The following is a 15,718-nucleotide window of genomic DNA, read 5'->3' as shown; positions in this document are numbered from 1 at the left end:
GACTCAATTACTGGAAAGTGTTATTGCCATTTCACTTTGTTTTCAGCATTTTTTGACTTGTCATACAGCATTATAACTGGAAAGAACAGTGCAAGAAGTACCACTACAATCAATCCAGTCACTACAGAAATTGTGAAGAAACATGTACACAGAATATCAATTACTGGGAAGTGGCTGCTTTGTTTTCAGGCATGTTCTTCCTGTTATAGTGTTACAAACAAAGAACAGTACTAAAAGCGTCTACAGAAATTATTGACAATTCTTGCAACAGCCATGCACCTTTCACTGAAGCCACCTTGTGTTATCACGAATTAACACCTTCGAGGCAGTGGAGAAAGAAATGGGTCACAAAAGAGGACAGAGGTCACTGTTGCTGCTAATATTGACAAAAGGTCTTGGGCCGAAGCAACATCAAACAATGAAAAAATCAAGCCCATAGCATTAAACATAGTCAAGTTATGCTTGTAGCCAGTTAGTAGAATTTCAGTTGTTTTAATTCCATAGAAACTTTTGGGGTTGCTCTGAAGGCGTTTAGTTTTTCAGCTTTGTATGCTTAACCAATACTGCCAAACTGTTTTGATGGAAATATGAGGCTGCTTTGTTTTTGGGTGGTACTGAAGGGTAAGAAAGCTGAAATCTCCATGATCCCTACTATACAGTACTACTGTACTGTATGATGATAGCTGGTCATTGCTGCCAGTACCCAGTAACAGCAAAACGTAAATATAATGAGATAATCATGCACAATGGTTGCTTGAGTCCAGTATCCATAGTAGTGTACTTTATCAGTCACTATAAAGATTATAGCGAAGAATACTAATGAGGATATAAAAAAAAAAATTATGGCTATAGCAATCAGGATAATAATAATATCGTTAGAGCAATTATTATAGAGGGACACAATACAGTCTCTATATGGATAGAGGATATCATGTTTAGTCTATACATATGCGGTTTTGCTTTTATGGTATTAGCTAACCTTGTAAACAACACTGTGACAGGATATTACTGAAGAGTACACGTGTAGGGGAATCCCCAGTGATATCATGTTTTGGAAACATGCACATGCCACTATTATACATTCATAAGCTGACAACAGCAAACTTGAATGTAGATAAATACCGGTAAGTAGACATGTTGTTTATAGAATTGGCGTAGGTCAAGGTGCACGCACAATATTTTCACTGGTGTGGTAAAATTTGTTGATCTGTTAACGTCCGGTTTAGCTACCTGCGTATTTATTCACTTTGTATATATAGCATACGATTAGCATTTCCCTGAGCGTATAGTCAGTAGTACACAAGATCATGACGAGCTGTAAGCAGGGAACCAAGGGTACAAGTTTGGTGATTCTTGACGGAGTCAAGCACATGCAGGACAGTGGCGAGTTAGGGCGTGGCGCTTATGGGGTAGTTTACAAAGTAAAATATAAAGGCAAAATTTATGCTGCAAAGAAAATTCATTCTGTTTTAGTCGAAGCAGCCGTTCCTTGGGGGGAAAACGTAGTATTGGAAGCCTTTCGTAATGAGTTAGAACACTGCGGCTACCTTCGCCACAAAAATATTGTAGAGTTCGTGGGTATCTGTTATCCTACAATACATTCAAAAGTTCCTGTGTTGGTTATGGATTTGATGGATGAAAGTCTGACTGATTTTATTAGCAGAAAATCTTCAATGGAAGTCACCTTCTCATCAAAAATTTCCATACTACTTGACATTACTCAAGGTCTGAGTTATCTTCACTCACAACAGCCACCAGTGGTGCATCGAGACCTGTCACCCAATAACATTCTACTGAAGGGCACTATGAAACCTGGTGCAGTCTTGGATGCAAAAATTGGAGATCTCGGTGTTGCTAAATTGATTAAAGTTGATAACAAAGAGACACTGACTAAAGCACCGGGAACAGTAGCTTTCATGCCCCCTGAAGCCACTGCAAAAAAGCCAGTCTATGGAGTTTCATTAGATGTATTCTCATTTGGAGGAATTATTCTGTTTGTAGCTACTCATGAATGGCCAGAACCCACAAATATCACAACGATGGATTCTATTACTGGAAAGCCTATGGCCTTCACAGAGGTTGAGCGTCGACAAAAACACCTGGATAAAATGACAGCGGAAATGGAAACGTTGAAACCTTTGGTAGTATCTTGTTTAGACAACTATCCTTCAAAACGTCCAGCAATGGAGGATATAGCTGCTCATCTTGACCCATTGAAAATGGTATGGTTGCATTTAGAAGCTTGTAAGCGTTTAGTATTGTGATTGTTGCATCGGGTACAATATTATAGCGCTAAGAGGTATATATAATACTGTGGGGTTATTTCACAAATATGGTTTCTTATTCTGAATCAATTATTTGCATTTAGAAGGCTGTTCGTGCATCCAACAGTCATGATTACATTGAGGTAAGTAAATTACTTTTAAATACATATTGTACAGCATGACATGTGTACATTGCACATGCATGAGTTCTTATGTTATAACTTTTATGCACTTACAGTGGAATTTTGATACCAAGGAAATGCCTAAACCACGCAAAGCTTCTGTAGAGTGAGTCATATGTTGATACAAACTTCCATGTATGCATTATCACTAAAGATTTAAGCATATATGACACTGCTGCAGCATCTAGATAATGCAAAAAAAAATTCTGCAGCATCAGTAACTATCTGCATTATAATTAGTCTCAGATGACAATTACCACTTTATCTGACACAATTATGGACATCTCTTTAACAACACATGCAAAAAACTGTTTAAAGAAATGCAAGACACAAGGATGGTTTCTGTATGTGTGTATTTGATATTAATTTTTGGTATGATGTTTTTGTGCACAACTTTTATTGCACGATGACAAGTGTGATGTACAAAAATGTTGGTCATTGTAATGGTGTTTAAGGTTTTCAGCTGCATAAGAACCTTTCTTTTCATAGTGACATGGAGATATGTACAAGAAAGAAGCAAATGGGTCGAGATAGTTCTACGTCTCATCTGTGGTAATAATTATACATTAATGTACATTAAACAGCAAACATGATAGGAAATAGCAAAAGTTCATACTATACTGAGAGAGTGTCTGTAGAAGAGTGTATTGTAAAGCGATTATGTAACAACAAGGTGTTGATGTTGTGGCATATGTAAAACTACAAAAGTGCAAGTATCATTAGCACACTCTGTACCACTCAAAGCTCAGAACAACTATATTCACAAAAATGGCCTAGCAAGTAACATCTATTCATGAAGCCATATTAATTTTATAGTTTGGAAGCCAGGAAAATTTGATTGCTTGTTTCTCATCCACAAAGTTTGGGGTTCTTTTCTACAGGGGCATATGGAAGTAGGATATTCTCCTCAGTATAACATTGTGAACTCTTGATTATGGTAAAATTTCAGATTATATTTCTGAACAAAAGATGTTTTACTGCCATCAACCGGCACTATTGGTTGGTTGATGGCAGAACTTGCAAACGAACACATTTTATGGTATATTATTTTGGTATTTAATTGTAATAACCACTAAGGACACCAGCACACAACACATGTTCACACTTAAAAATCATCAAAAATGATCATATTACATAATCAAGCTGTTGACATAAATCATTGTGTATTTATTTTACTGTCCTTGAAAAGCCAGTCGTGTAGTTAACCAAACTTCCAATGTTTGACAAATTCATATCCAAGCCGGTATTCATCTTTAACACATCTAATCTAACAACTTTAAGACAACCAAAATCCAAATTTCTATTCATGTATGAATTGTCATGCTGATCCATTCCCAGGATACATGAATAGGAATCAATATTATACTACCACTGAATTGTCTATTCATGTGAACAGTTTTGTAAACTGGTCTAATTATTATATCACAATGACTCAGTTAGGCTCTCACATTGTTGACATCCACTAGCAGCATTCTACCATACTGCTGGGTGTGCTTTGTGTATTGTGATTCAGAAACCATGAATAATAATCCGATGCCTTCTGCAGAAGGTCTTTGCTGGAGCAGCTGATACAGACTCAGTGTTGGCTATCTATCATATAGTACATTAGTGCTGTATAGTAGAAATTTGTGCTTTCATGGCATATTAACATATCACTCTAAACTAGTCTCACCTTTCCTTCACAATGTTTGTTAGGCAAAATCAAGTGCTTTCAGAGCAACCTAAAATGCTTCCAACAAGTTGGTAAAAAGAATATTATTTTTGCTTTTTAATGTTTGAGTTTGTGTATTCAGCCTTCACATACCTCAAGCTTGATTTGCCACATTTTTCCTCCATTATTTACTCCCATAAATAAGCAATCCACTGTCCTTACTCATCACTTCCATTCTACTCACCTACCAACGTGTAACTCTGTAGAACCCAATTTTTGTAATGAAGTATTTATGGTGAAAAAATTTCTGCCACAGGTTTATTGACTGACGCAGCAAACCATGATCAGTGGGTCATGTTCTGTAATAGTTTGTTCTTTGTAGCTACATACATGAGTGCACACACACACACACACACACACACACACACACACACACACACACACACACACACACACACACACACACACACACACACACACATACACACACACACACACATACACACACACACACACACACACACACACATACACACACACACACATACACACACACACACACATACACACACACACATACACACACACACACATACACACACACACACATACACATACATACACACACACATACACACACACACACATACACATACATACACACACACACACACACATACACACACACACACATACACACACACACACACACATACATACACATACACACACACACACACACACACATACACACACACACACACACACACATACACATGTTTGTACTCCTACTATAGGTATGTTGGCAACATGTCTTCTTCTAAAGCAGAAAATATGGTTAAAGACCTCTTTGATGGAGTATATTTAGTAAGAGAAGACAATGAAAGCAGGGGAGAATATGAACTTTGCATAAAGTATGACTAATTTATATATTAACTTATAATGTGTATACAATTTATTTAGGTGGAAGGGTAAAGCTTACCATGTTACAATCTTTATTGACCCTAAGACGAATTATTTCTACTTGACCAAGGAAAAAATGTTTTCTACTATTTATGTAAGTAATAATGATACTGCCTACAATTAATGAGCAATATATTAGTTGGGTATAATAAAACCCAAACATGTCTTCAAAACCACCAGAAATGCTTTCGATAAAACCTTTATACAGGGTATATACCATACTGATATCACTAGAACTATGCTACAAATAAGTCTAACTTCCGCAGCCATCCTTATGAAGATGATCATAAAAATAACTCTTTCTGCTTGTCACATCCTAAACATTCAATGGTGCTGCCATTACAGTAGCACTGTGTGCAAGTCCCGTGACCCAACCATTTATTTTTGAGTGAGTTCCACCAAACACTTCATGAGCAAAGGGCATCTATTACCTGAAAACAAAGTGATAGAGTTATCCATAATTTTTTTACACCATGGTCTCTAAGTAAGCAGATTGCCAGCAGGTTTGCTACATTTCATATGAACTGCAGCACGGTGCATGTTGTGGGCACACAATAATATAAGAGAAATGGTTACTCTACTGCCATATATGTACGTATGCATGCACACTTTATGGTGCCCAGATTAATGTATGCATGGAGTTTACTAGTGACAATGAAAGTTAATAATAAACGCATAGGAAAAATCTGGAAGATTGATTTTTGCAACTGTTGGTTTTCTGCATGATTGGTATTTTTTAAAAACAAATCTCAGAATTTCCTTTCCATTCATGTTCCAGCCTTAAAATTTATATTAGGTGAACGTATGTATGTAAGCATACTGTATATAATATGTATGTTGTGCTGTGTAGGAACTGGTTGATTACTATGAACAACATTCCTTGACTTCTGCTCATCTCAAAGCTGCTACCAAATTAAAGTGTGCTTATCACCTTGTCCAGCCATTGACTAAGAGTCCAGCTGAGCGTCCCTGGCCAATTTCATCTAAAGCACACCCTCCAGGTGCTGGTACGCCTACTCTGCCAAACAAGGCTCCTGAGCCTTGTAATGATGTAAGACATTCACGTGTAATTGTGTACAATGTGTGTCCATGGTCTTGTATAGGAATGCAAATGCAAAATAAGATGAAATTTTATTTGCTGTTACATAATGCAAAAATTACGGGTTGTGGTAATTCTAGCATTACTGTTGACCCCAACACTATAGTGATGATCAGTTAAACAATTCTATACCTGCACTTAATGGTAGTGACTGGTATTTACATCTGTACTTACGTATTGCAGGAGACAAGTAGATCCTTGTTCAGGAAATTTGGAGAGATGTGTTTTAAGAGAACCGTCAAGCCAAATAAATTTGCCAATGGCAAATTTGAGTCACCATACATCATCGTGGAGGTATGTGCTGCAATAGACTAATAATTATTAGTGAGACAATTATTTTAAATATTATTGCAAGTGCTGTTGTGGGCTATAACAATTATTGTGATCGAGGCAAAGCTAAGTGCTACATTAGCATCAAGAGAAGCCTTGAGTGCTTTATTTTTCATATAGCACAAGCAAAAGCATGCAATGTTTAAATTCTTTCCTAGTGTATATTAAACCATAGTTAGTGCAAATGTGAATGTGCTAAAATGGCACTTGTTTACAGGTCACACTTGTTGTAAACTAACACATGTTAGCAGTAGTATAGTCAGTTCATGTTCATCTGAGCCCCCAATAAATACAGTAATATCAAAGAGGTGAGTGAGCATGTCCAATGGTTTTGTACTGCAGTGATTTTAATAAGCATATACATGTTTTCATGTTTGCATGCCTGAATTTTCCATACTAAATGTATGAGATATGTTTTAAGCCTGATAACTCACTTGTTTTTGCCCATATTAAAGCACTTTTGACAAACAGTTCTGGTATTTACATGGCTCCACATCACTACTACGTAAATGTTTAGGTAGCTGGGCCATGTAACAACAAAGTACAAGTGCTCAGGTGAACATGAACTGACTATAACAAGTTATCGTTAGTTCCAGCCACCTTGTAGTGTATATCAAACCTACGTATACTATATCATACAGTACGGTAGTACTTTATAGTAGGAATCATGAAGGTGTGGGTTTTTCTGGCCAAATATATCACCCTCAAGCCAGCCTCATTCTGCCTTCATGATAACTTGGTAATAATATGATCAAGCCAAAAAATGGCTGCAAATTGATTCCAAACTCCTCCAACAAGTTTCTGTGATATTTTAAAATTTTTCTATTTGACTGAATTTTCTGCTGACTAACTGACCAATGCCTAAAGCTACGACTTTGTCTTGATTTCTTCACTGTTTGACATTGCTTCGGCCTGAGATGTGTTTTTTACCAGCTGCGGCAGCTACTGTAACAGTGTTTGTATCATAAGCTTGCTTTTGTGTCCCACATCTTTCTCCACTACCATGTACGTAGGTCTTGACTTGTGGTAACACATGGTGACTCAGTGCATGGAGCTGGAATCATGAGAATCATACCATATGCCTTTTATTTCTATAATCCCTGCTAAAATTTCTAATTTTTCCTTACACGTGTACTGTGGTTAGGGCCAGGGAGTAGATTATGATGTTGCTAACTTCTATATGAATTTGTAGGATCCTAGAGAAGAACCTTGGTGTCATGGTGAGATTTCTCGTGATGATGCTGTTAAACTGTTGACACAAGATGGAGACTACTTAGTTCGATTTTCAAACAATGAGTGTTGTTATGTCTTGACTGCCATGTGTAACGGAGAACCAAAACATTTGATCATAAGAAAAGTAAGATAACCAGGAGTAAAATTAACTATATGTGAGATTTCCTACCATAAGTGAACAACATATAAATAAAAATTAATATGAAGCTGTGACTGGGCCTGTGAAAATTGGTCTTATTACTGTGATAGCATGCAGGTTTGATTTTTCACACAAGACACAAACCCAAATTAAATTTCACTGTCAAAATCTACTGCTTTTGCTGCTGCTGCTGCTGCTGCTGCTGCTGCTGCTGCTGCTGCTGCTGCTGCTGCTGCTGCTGCTGCTGCTGCTGCTGCTGCTGCTGCTGCTGCTGCTGCTGCTGCTGCTGCTGCTGCTGCTGCTGCTGCTGCTGCTGCTGCTGCTGCTGCTGCTGCTGCTGCTGCTGCTGCTGCTGCTGCTGCTGCTGCTGCTGCTGCTGCTGCTGCTGCTGCTGCTGCTGCTGCTGCTGCTGCTGCTGCTGCTGCTGCTGCTGCTGCTGCTGCTGCTGCTGCTGCTGCTGCTGCTGCTGCTGCTGCTGCTGCTGCTGCTGCTGCTGCTGCTGCTGCTGCTGCTGCTGCTGCTGCTGCTGCTGCTGCTGCTGCTGCTGCTGCTGCTGCTGCTGCTGCTGCTGCTGCTGCTGCTGCTGCTGCTGCTGCTGCTGCTGCTTTATCCTATCTCAGTGACAAGCTATACAGCAGTCTAAGGCCACAATAGAACTCTGACCTACATGGATATGGACATGACTATACAAATTCTTAGAATTGATGCACTATAAATTTCCTTTCATCTTAGCCAGGTTTAATACCGAAATAGCCCATAATTCAACTTAAAACACATTCCCCTATACAATGCTTTGCACTCCCCAGCACCTCCTGCCCACCACCGAGACATCCAATCATGAATTAAACATCACATTTCCATATTACACCATTGCCGTAGCATAAGACAAATGACAGTAATTTGGATATTCCAACAGCTAGACATTTACATGTGATGGTACTAATGTATTATTGTAAATGTATGTACTTTATTGTACTACAGAAAAGTAAAGGAGGTCATGGATATTCATTTTGTGGACTGACCTTTCCCAGCATTAATGATCTCCTTGAGCACTACACTGATACACCAATACCAATTAACCTGCAATCTCAAGATAAGTTTACTCTCAAAAATCCCGTTTGCAAACAAGTTGATATTGACCAGAACTTCTTACACCATGACAACCTTGTCCGTGATGAGAACCCATTCCACAAGGGAAGTAGATGCTTTGTGTATTCCGCTACCTTACAAGACTCTGGAAAGCAAGTTGCTATGAAAATATGTTGTGCTGACAAACAGCAATTTGTATATGAAGCCAGACTGTTACTCCAATTGAAACATCCAAACATTGTCAAAATTCTTAGCTTAAGTATTGATGGAGACCCTACATATGCTGTACTAGAGATGATGTCTGGTGGAGATTTTCAAACCTTCTTACGTAAAGATGGTGTATATCAAACACGGTACCAGTTAACCAAGTTCTCCCTTGATGCTGCCCTGGGGATGGAATACCTAGCTTCTCAAAATTGTCTTCATCGAAATTTGTCTGCTAGGAGTTGTCTGGTTGGGAACAACAATGAAGTGTTGAAAATTTCAGATTTTAGTATGTGCACAAAGGCAGAAAATAGAATTTGTTATATCAGCACAGTCAAAAATCTCAAATGGATGGCCCCAGAGGTAAAAAAAAAGGAATTAGTCATGGTGTTGTTTGGTTATTACATGCTGTTTAGATTTTTGTGTTCTAGTGGAATTGATAATTAATATTAGTATAGGTAATCACACGCATCTGAGTGCAATTCTGGCTGTTACAAGTACAATTATTACATAATTGCACAAAAATGTGTGTGATAGTGACCACCCTTCATGGTTTGTAGTACACATCTATCCAGTTCTAAGTGGCCTTTAACTTCTACCAGGTGATTGCATCATTCTTTTATTACATCATTTGTTGTTGCACTTAAAGGCTTCACATGTCAGCAATTTTGATTGGCTACTCAAAATGTCTACATTTGTTGCACTTCTATTCCCAGTATATTTGGTTGGTTATCACTTTCTTATTGCACTTAAAAGGCTTCTGTGTTTCTGCTATTTTTATTGGCTACTTTACAGTACAATTACAGAAACAAGCCATGCGATTTGGGATTAATTGCACTCCCACTATTAGGACTAATGTATGGCAAACTAAATCACTATGTGATTAGTTTGTAAACTACATATATATAATGTGCATGACTTCATTTATAAAATAAGATACTGTAATTATTTTGTGTTGTTAAAATTATAGACATACAGTAAGAAGTTAGAGAGCTGTATATGCTTCATAAAGCAAGCTGAATACTGGTAAACTAAGAAAGCATCTTAGGAAAAGTTAGAAAACAATTTTTACATTCAAAGCACATTATTTGCATGATTTGCACATTATTCACTGGAAGATATATCAACACTGTTTAAGTGTTCTTTACAATACTAGAGCATACAATACAAGTGAAAGTCAACACACAACACAAATGTCACAATATGCAGAGCATAATAGCATTGCTAGCTAGGTCTACATTTTAATACACTCTACTAGACAGTAATTTTGGTTGACAGCTTAATTGGCTCTTACTTTAAATAATATTATGTAGATAAAAAATCATTATTGATGTCATCAATATTTTGAATTCTATTAGTGTCATGAATTACCAAACTGTTGATAACCTTCATAGTAATGCATTTTAATTTCTGATTATGGTGACAATTTGTCCAGGTACAGTAAAACTTAAAATAGAAATGTATGCGCAAATATGTACACACAACTTAACGCATTATTATTTTTACACCATGTACGTATCTATTTCAGGTATTTGAAATTAAGGTATACACTACTGCTAGTGATGTGTGGAGCTATGGAGTGTTGTTGTATGAAATATATTCTTGGGGGAAAGTACCTTACTTTGATATCAGCAGCAAGGTATATTTTGTCTAATGTGCACATACATACAAGTGGCACAAAGAAGCTCTTGTGTGAATAATAATGGGATGTAGTAGACAGACACTTCAACCATTTTTTTACAAAATTCAAAATATGTAGTACTGTAATTTCACAATATTTAATTGGTAATAAATGAATAGTCACTAATGCAGAACAGGATCCACTAAAAGTGAAAGTGACTGCTGCATTGTCCCCGCAAATAGGGTATGTTTGTTATTACTAGAAATTTAAGTCTCTCTCTTAATCTGCTTTAACCTTTGTATTGTTCTAAGGTTTACTCCTATTTGTGGATGAGTTGGTAGTCATTATTTAATCATAACCTGTACTGATATTATACTATGGTAGTAATGTAACTGTACCCATATCTTCATGGTGTTTTGGCAGTATTGCTAATGTTAGGTACAAAAACTAAGCCCTAAAGTGCCTTTAGTATACCAGAGATACTTCCAATTATTTTTTATTTAGAGAAATTTTCTACTGCTGACTGACTGACTGACTGACTGACTGACTGACTGACTGACTGACTGACTGACTGACTGACTGACTGACTGACTGACTGACTGACTGACTGACTGACTGACTGACTGACTGACTTACTTGCTGATGCCTTCAGATGAGCATAACTCAATAACGTCTGGGGCTACAAGCTTGACTTTTTTGTTCAACATTGCTTCAGCCAGACAGGTTTAAATTTCTGTTGAAATACCACAATATATACAATGCATGCATCGTGTACTTACATTTGTCCCCTATGTATCCATTCCTCTTTGTTGGCAGCTAAAGGTATCAATTTGTGGTATAGTGTGTGACTATGTTTGTATTGAGAACCATCCATATTTTCTATAGTAACTGTACCGAATTTCAGAGATGCTCCTCGCACTATTCTTTGTTGTGTAATGGGTTGAACATAGCTGAAAATGAAGCATAATGGCTACTTTGCACTTTTTAGTAATTGATTATTATGTTTCCGTCAAGTTGCTACAGTTTTTAAAAAAAAATTTATTCAATGGAATTTTCTACTGCCCGCCCACCTGTCTGCCTGCCTGCCTGCCTGCCTGCCTGCCTGCCTGCCTGCCTGCCTGCCTGCCTGCCTGCCTGCCTGCCTGCCTGCCTGCCTGCCTGCCTGCCTGCCTGCCTGCCTGCCTGCCTGCCTGTCTGCCTCTGCCTGCGCCTGCCTGCCTGCTGCCTTCAGTCAAGCGTAGCGGAAAACTGGCTACAGCTACAGCCCTAATTCTTTCATAGAAACATTTCTAGCTTGCTTAAGAAAAAATCTTTGGTATATTGATAAACGTACAATGCTTGTGCTATTTTTCTTTATCCTTCTTTACCATGACCATCATTCAAGGTTCTACCACTGAACATTAATAGACTACAATACGGCTTCCATCTACCAGTGTATATTGCATCAAACTATTCGGATACACGTGGTTGCCAGTTGTACCAAACTATTTGAACACACTTGTACATGACTCGCTGTTGATATCAATCAGTGAGAGCAACTCACAGCATACTATATAGCAATGTGTAAGTCAATAAATATAGTTTATTTATTAACAATGTTAAACCGAGTCGAGTCATCCAGATCCTGCTTTACAGATTATTCAGGTCTGGTCCCACATTCTAATAAATGTGGACATGTTACCACACATCATAACGTAGCCCTGCTTCTTTTGTGAGCTATGCCCACTTACATAAATTACTGTCTGTAGACATATGATAGTCACACCCATTCATCAGTGTGTAGGTATGCATGAATCCCACGTCCATTATTGTCTGCAGGCTTATGTAGAGCCATGCCCACTGATCAGTTGTTATTGTATGAGTCATAATCTAGTATAATAGTACTGTGATTAACTCTTTTAAAATATTGTGACTGGTTTTGTGAAAAGCAGACTATTTAGTGGTCATGACTTGCAAAAAACTTAACAACAAGTATAAGAAAAAATAGGAATTTTAAATTAGAGTAGGGACAGTGTATAATGCTGCAATAAAAAGTACTGAAACAAGCTGGATCGGAGTAGTACGTAATGTCCAAATACTGTAAAACAATAAGAAGTGAACATCACTACTGTGCATTGAGTGTAGCACAGTAGGGATATTCACTTCTTATTGTTTTACAGTATTTGGACATTACGTACTACTCTGATCCAGCTTGTTTCAGCACTTTTTATTACAGTACTATACACTGTCCCTACTCTAATTTAAAATTCCTAATTTTTCTTATACATGTAATATTATAATTAGTACCATCTTTATCACTAATTATAATGGGTCTGTAGCATATAATATTAGTATGTAGTCATGTATGTACGTACGTCTGTATATGTGTATGCATGCACATGCTTCTCCTAGAATTTCATTTTCTTAGCATTTCTGTTTTCCTGCATCAATTTGTTTGTACACATACAGAACCTTTTTGACTACTTGAATGAAGGTCACAGACTTAAAGCACCAGAGAATACTCCTACAGAAGTTTACAATGAGATTATGTGGAAATGTTGGCACCGTCAACCAAAGGAAAGACTAACATTCAGTGATATTGTCACCAAGCTTACTGCCATTCATGCAGAATTGCTAAGGAGATGAATCAGCTAGTGCCAACAACTGAACAAACATGTTTGCATGCATATAATTAGTTGGTTGTATCCATAATTTCATTTTGTATGATATGCCCTGGTTTTTAAAGACTATTTTGTTATGTTCTGATAGTTAAGGGTGCTCTGTACAGTTCATACAAGGCTTTCCAAAACATAGTCTGTTTTGCACTAAAAGAAATGTTATGGTCACTTAATTAGTCTGTGACATGTTGACGCATTTTAGTACCTGTAAATTAGGTATCCCATAGCAAAAAGCACACGAATCTTGCTATTCTACACCCCATCACTTAAAATAGAACTACTCCGTCATTTTTAATCCAATAGATATGAAATTTTCACACAAGCTACTTTAGTAATTTTACCAAAGAAGAGCGTTTGCCATTTTGAAATAGCAAGTTCAGATGATGGATAACGTAGAAGTAAAAAAAGGATTTCTGGGACTGTCAACCTGAAAGATAAATATGTGATGATTGAGAAGCTAAAAGACAAAAATAAAAACGCACAATGGTTTGTGCTGTTTAGCATAGTGTATCATAAAAGTATCAAGGCTCTTGTGCATAAATTGTAGGACTAGCTCTAGTATAAAGGGAAAAACTGTAACTCATGTTCTAAAGCAAATTTAGCAGTTGGGTTTGGACTAAACTGTGTACTAGTGTTAGCTTATATCCAGTAAAAAAGTACAGGACATTTGCTAAAACCATTTGTAAGTTATAGACTAAATTAAATTTCATGGGAAGCCATATAATCGGACTGTACAGAGCACCCTTAAATATACTGTCACATTGTTTTATATATTATTTGCATTAGAATAATAACTACACTTTTTTTTTGCAATTGAATTGTATTCTCACAAACTTGTGTGTAAGTAATCTATTTCTTTTTATAGTTTTAAACAATGAAGGTACAACTTTCATCTGGACTATTCATTGTGTCTGTCGACAGCATGCTCTGTTGGAACCCTCACCCTTTTGTGTAGTTACAATTTACAGTTGCAAATGGTCCACGTCTGTATACATGTAGCTGAGTAGCCATAGCTATACTATACATATATTATAGTTAGCAATTGCAACATATTCCAGCCAAAAATTTATTTTTGTATGCGTGTATACTAGCATATGTGTAGGAGTAAGTTAGCACCTTGACATTTTAGATTTCTCTAAAACCTTTGATAAGGTTGTACATTCAAGGCTTGTACAAAAGCTAGAATTCTATGGAATAAGAGGTAAGCCTCTACAATGGATACATTCATTTTTGTCCAATAGAGCAAGCTGTAATCAAAGGCTCATATTCTACCCCATGTGAAGTCACATCAGGTGTCCCCCAGGGCTCAGTTCTTGGGCCCACACACCTTAATCTGGCCATAGACTTTCAGAGCACAGTTAGATTATTAATTTTGCAGATGATTTTTTGATTTATCATCCAATATTAACTGCTGCCGACCACCAAATACTTCAGGAAGATCTACATAGGCTTTCTTCCTGGGCTGACAAGTGGAAAATGAATTTAACATCAATAAATGCTGTATCATGCAACTGTCCAAACACCACCACAAAAGTGAATTATTATACTCAATGTCAGGTCAAGTTCTTAACATCGTTGAACAACATTCCTATCTTGGAGTTATCATTGACCATAAACTTTCTTGGCAACCGCATGTTGACTATGTATGTGGCAAAGCAACGAAATTAATTGGATTTTTGAATCGTAACTTGTGCACTTGCTCAAAACGATTGAAATAATTAAGCTACAAGCAGTTTGTGTTACCAGTACTAGATTATGCTTCATCTATTTGGGATCCTTACCACCAGAATCAAATGAATAAATTGAAATGATTCAGCATCTATAGAGCAGTTCGCATTGTGTTGAACCAACCTTGGAGAAGAAATGTCGGACAGTACTAGTTCATTGTTGTCATCACTTAAGTGGCCAACCTTATAACTTTGAAGAGAGAGCACTTGTCTAATACTTTATAAAATAATCAATAATATTTTACATATATATATTCCAACAAATGATCTCCCAACTCCATCACCAATTACTATACCACCAGATCCAGAAACAACATGAAGTTCCCATATATTGTTTAAAGTACTCCTTTTTTCCACACACTATTTCTGATTGGAACAGATTGCCTTCAGATGTTGTTCATGCTGATCAATTAGACAGTTTCAAAAGTTCACTGAACAAGTACTATAATTCGTATTTGTAATTGTACTTGTAATTTAGCTTTACGCCTCAGGTGGGCTCTGCTATCATAATAATGTTTCATTCCATGGTGTATTGCTACTGACCACCAAAATTAATGGC

General features: G+C 37.1%; 1 protein-coding gene across 2 annotated transcripts; it reads left to right on the top strand.

Annotated features, from left to right (window-relative positions):
- The first annotated feature begins 1,190 nt into the window (after positions 1–1,190).
- On the top strand, positions 1,191–14,330 carry LOC136256689 (uncharacterized). Of its 2 annotated transcripts, XR_010701601.1 has the most exons (13): positions 1,191–2,222; positions 2,369–2,407; positions 2,503–2,552; positions 2,936–2,998; positions 4,895–5,011; positions 5,061–5,154; positions 5,911–6,111; positions 6,343–6,453; positions 7,682–7,846; positions 8,843–9,517; positions 10,683–10,793; positions 13,224–13,527; positions 14,181–14,330. XR_010701601.1 is itself a non-coding variant. In XM_066049673.1 (12 exons), exons 1-12 carry the CDS (start codon positions 1,308–1,310, stop codon positions 13,398–13,400), a joined length of 2,718 nt encoding a protein of 905 aa, XP_065905745.1. In that variant the 5' UTR covers positions 1,191–1,307; the 3' UTR covers positions 13,401–14,330. The 2 variants fall into 2 exon arrangements, 1 of the variants encoding a protein (XP_065905745.1); XM_066049673.1 differs by having other exon boundaries at positions 13,224–14,330.
- Positions 14,331–15,718: the final 1,388 nt, after the last annotated feature.

This window comes from Dysidea avara, chromosome 5 (genome assembly GCF_963678975.1).
Source record: "Dysidea avara chromosome 5, odDysAvar1.4, whole genome shotgun sequence".
In the NCBI taxonomy this organism is placed as follows: Eukaryota; Metazoa; Porifera; class Demospongiae; order Dictyoceratida; family Dysideidae; genus Dysidea; species Dysidea avara.
The sequence above is the reverse complement of the archived record's forward strand: the minus strand, read 5'-3'. Positions and strand labels throughout refer to the sequence as shown.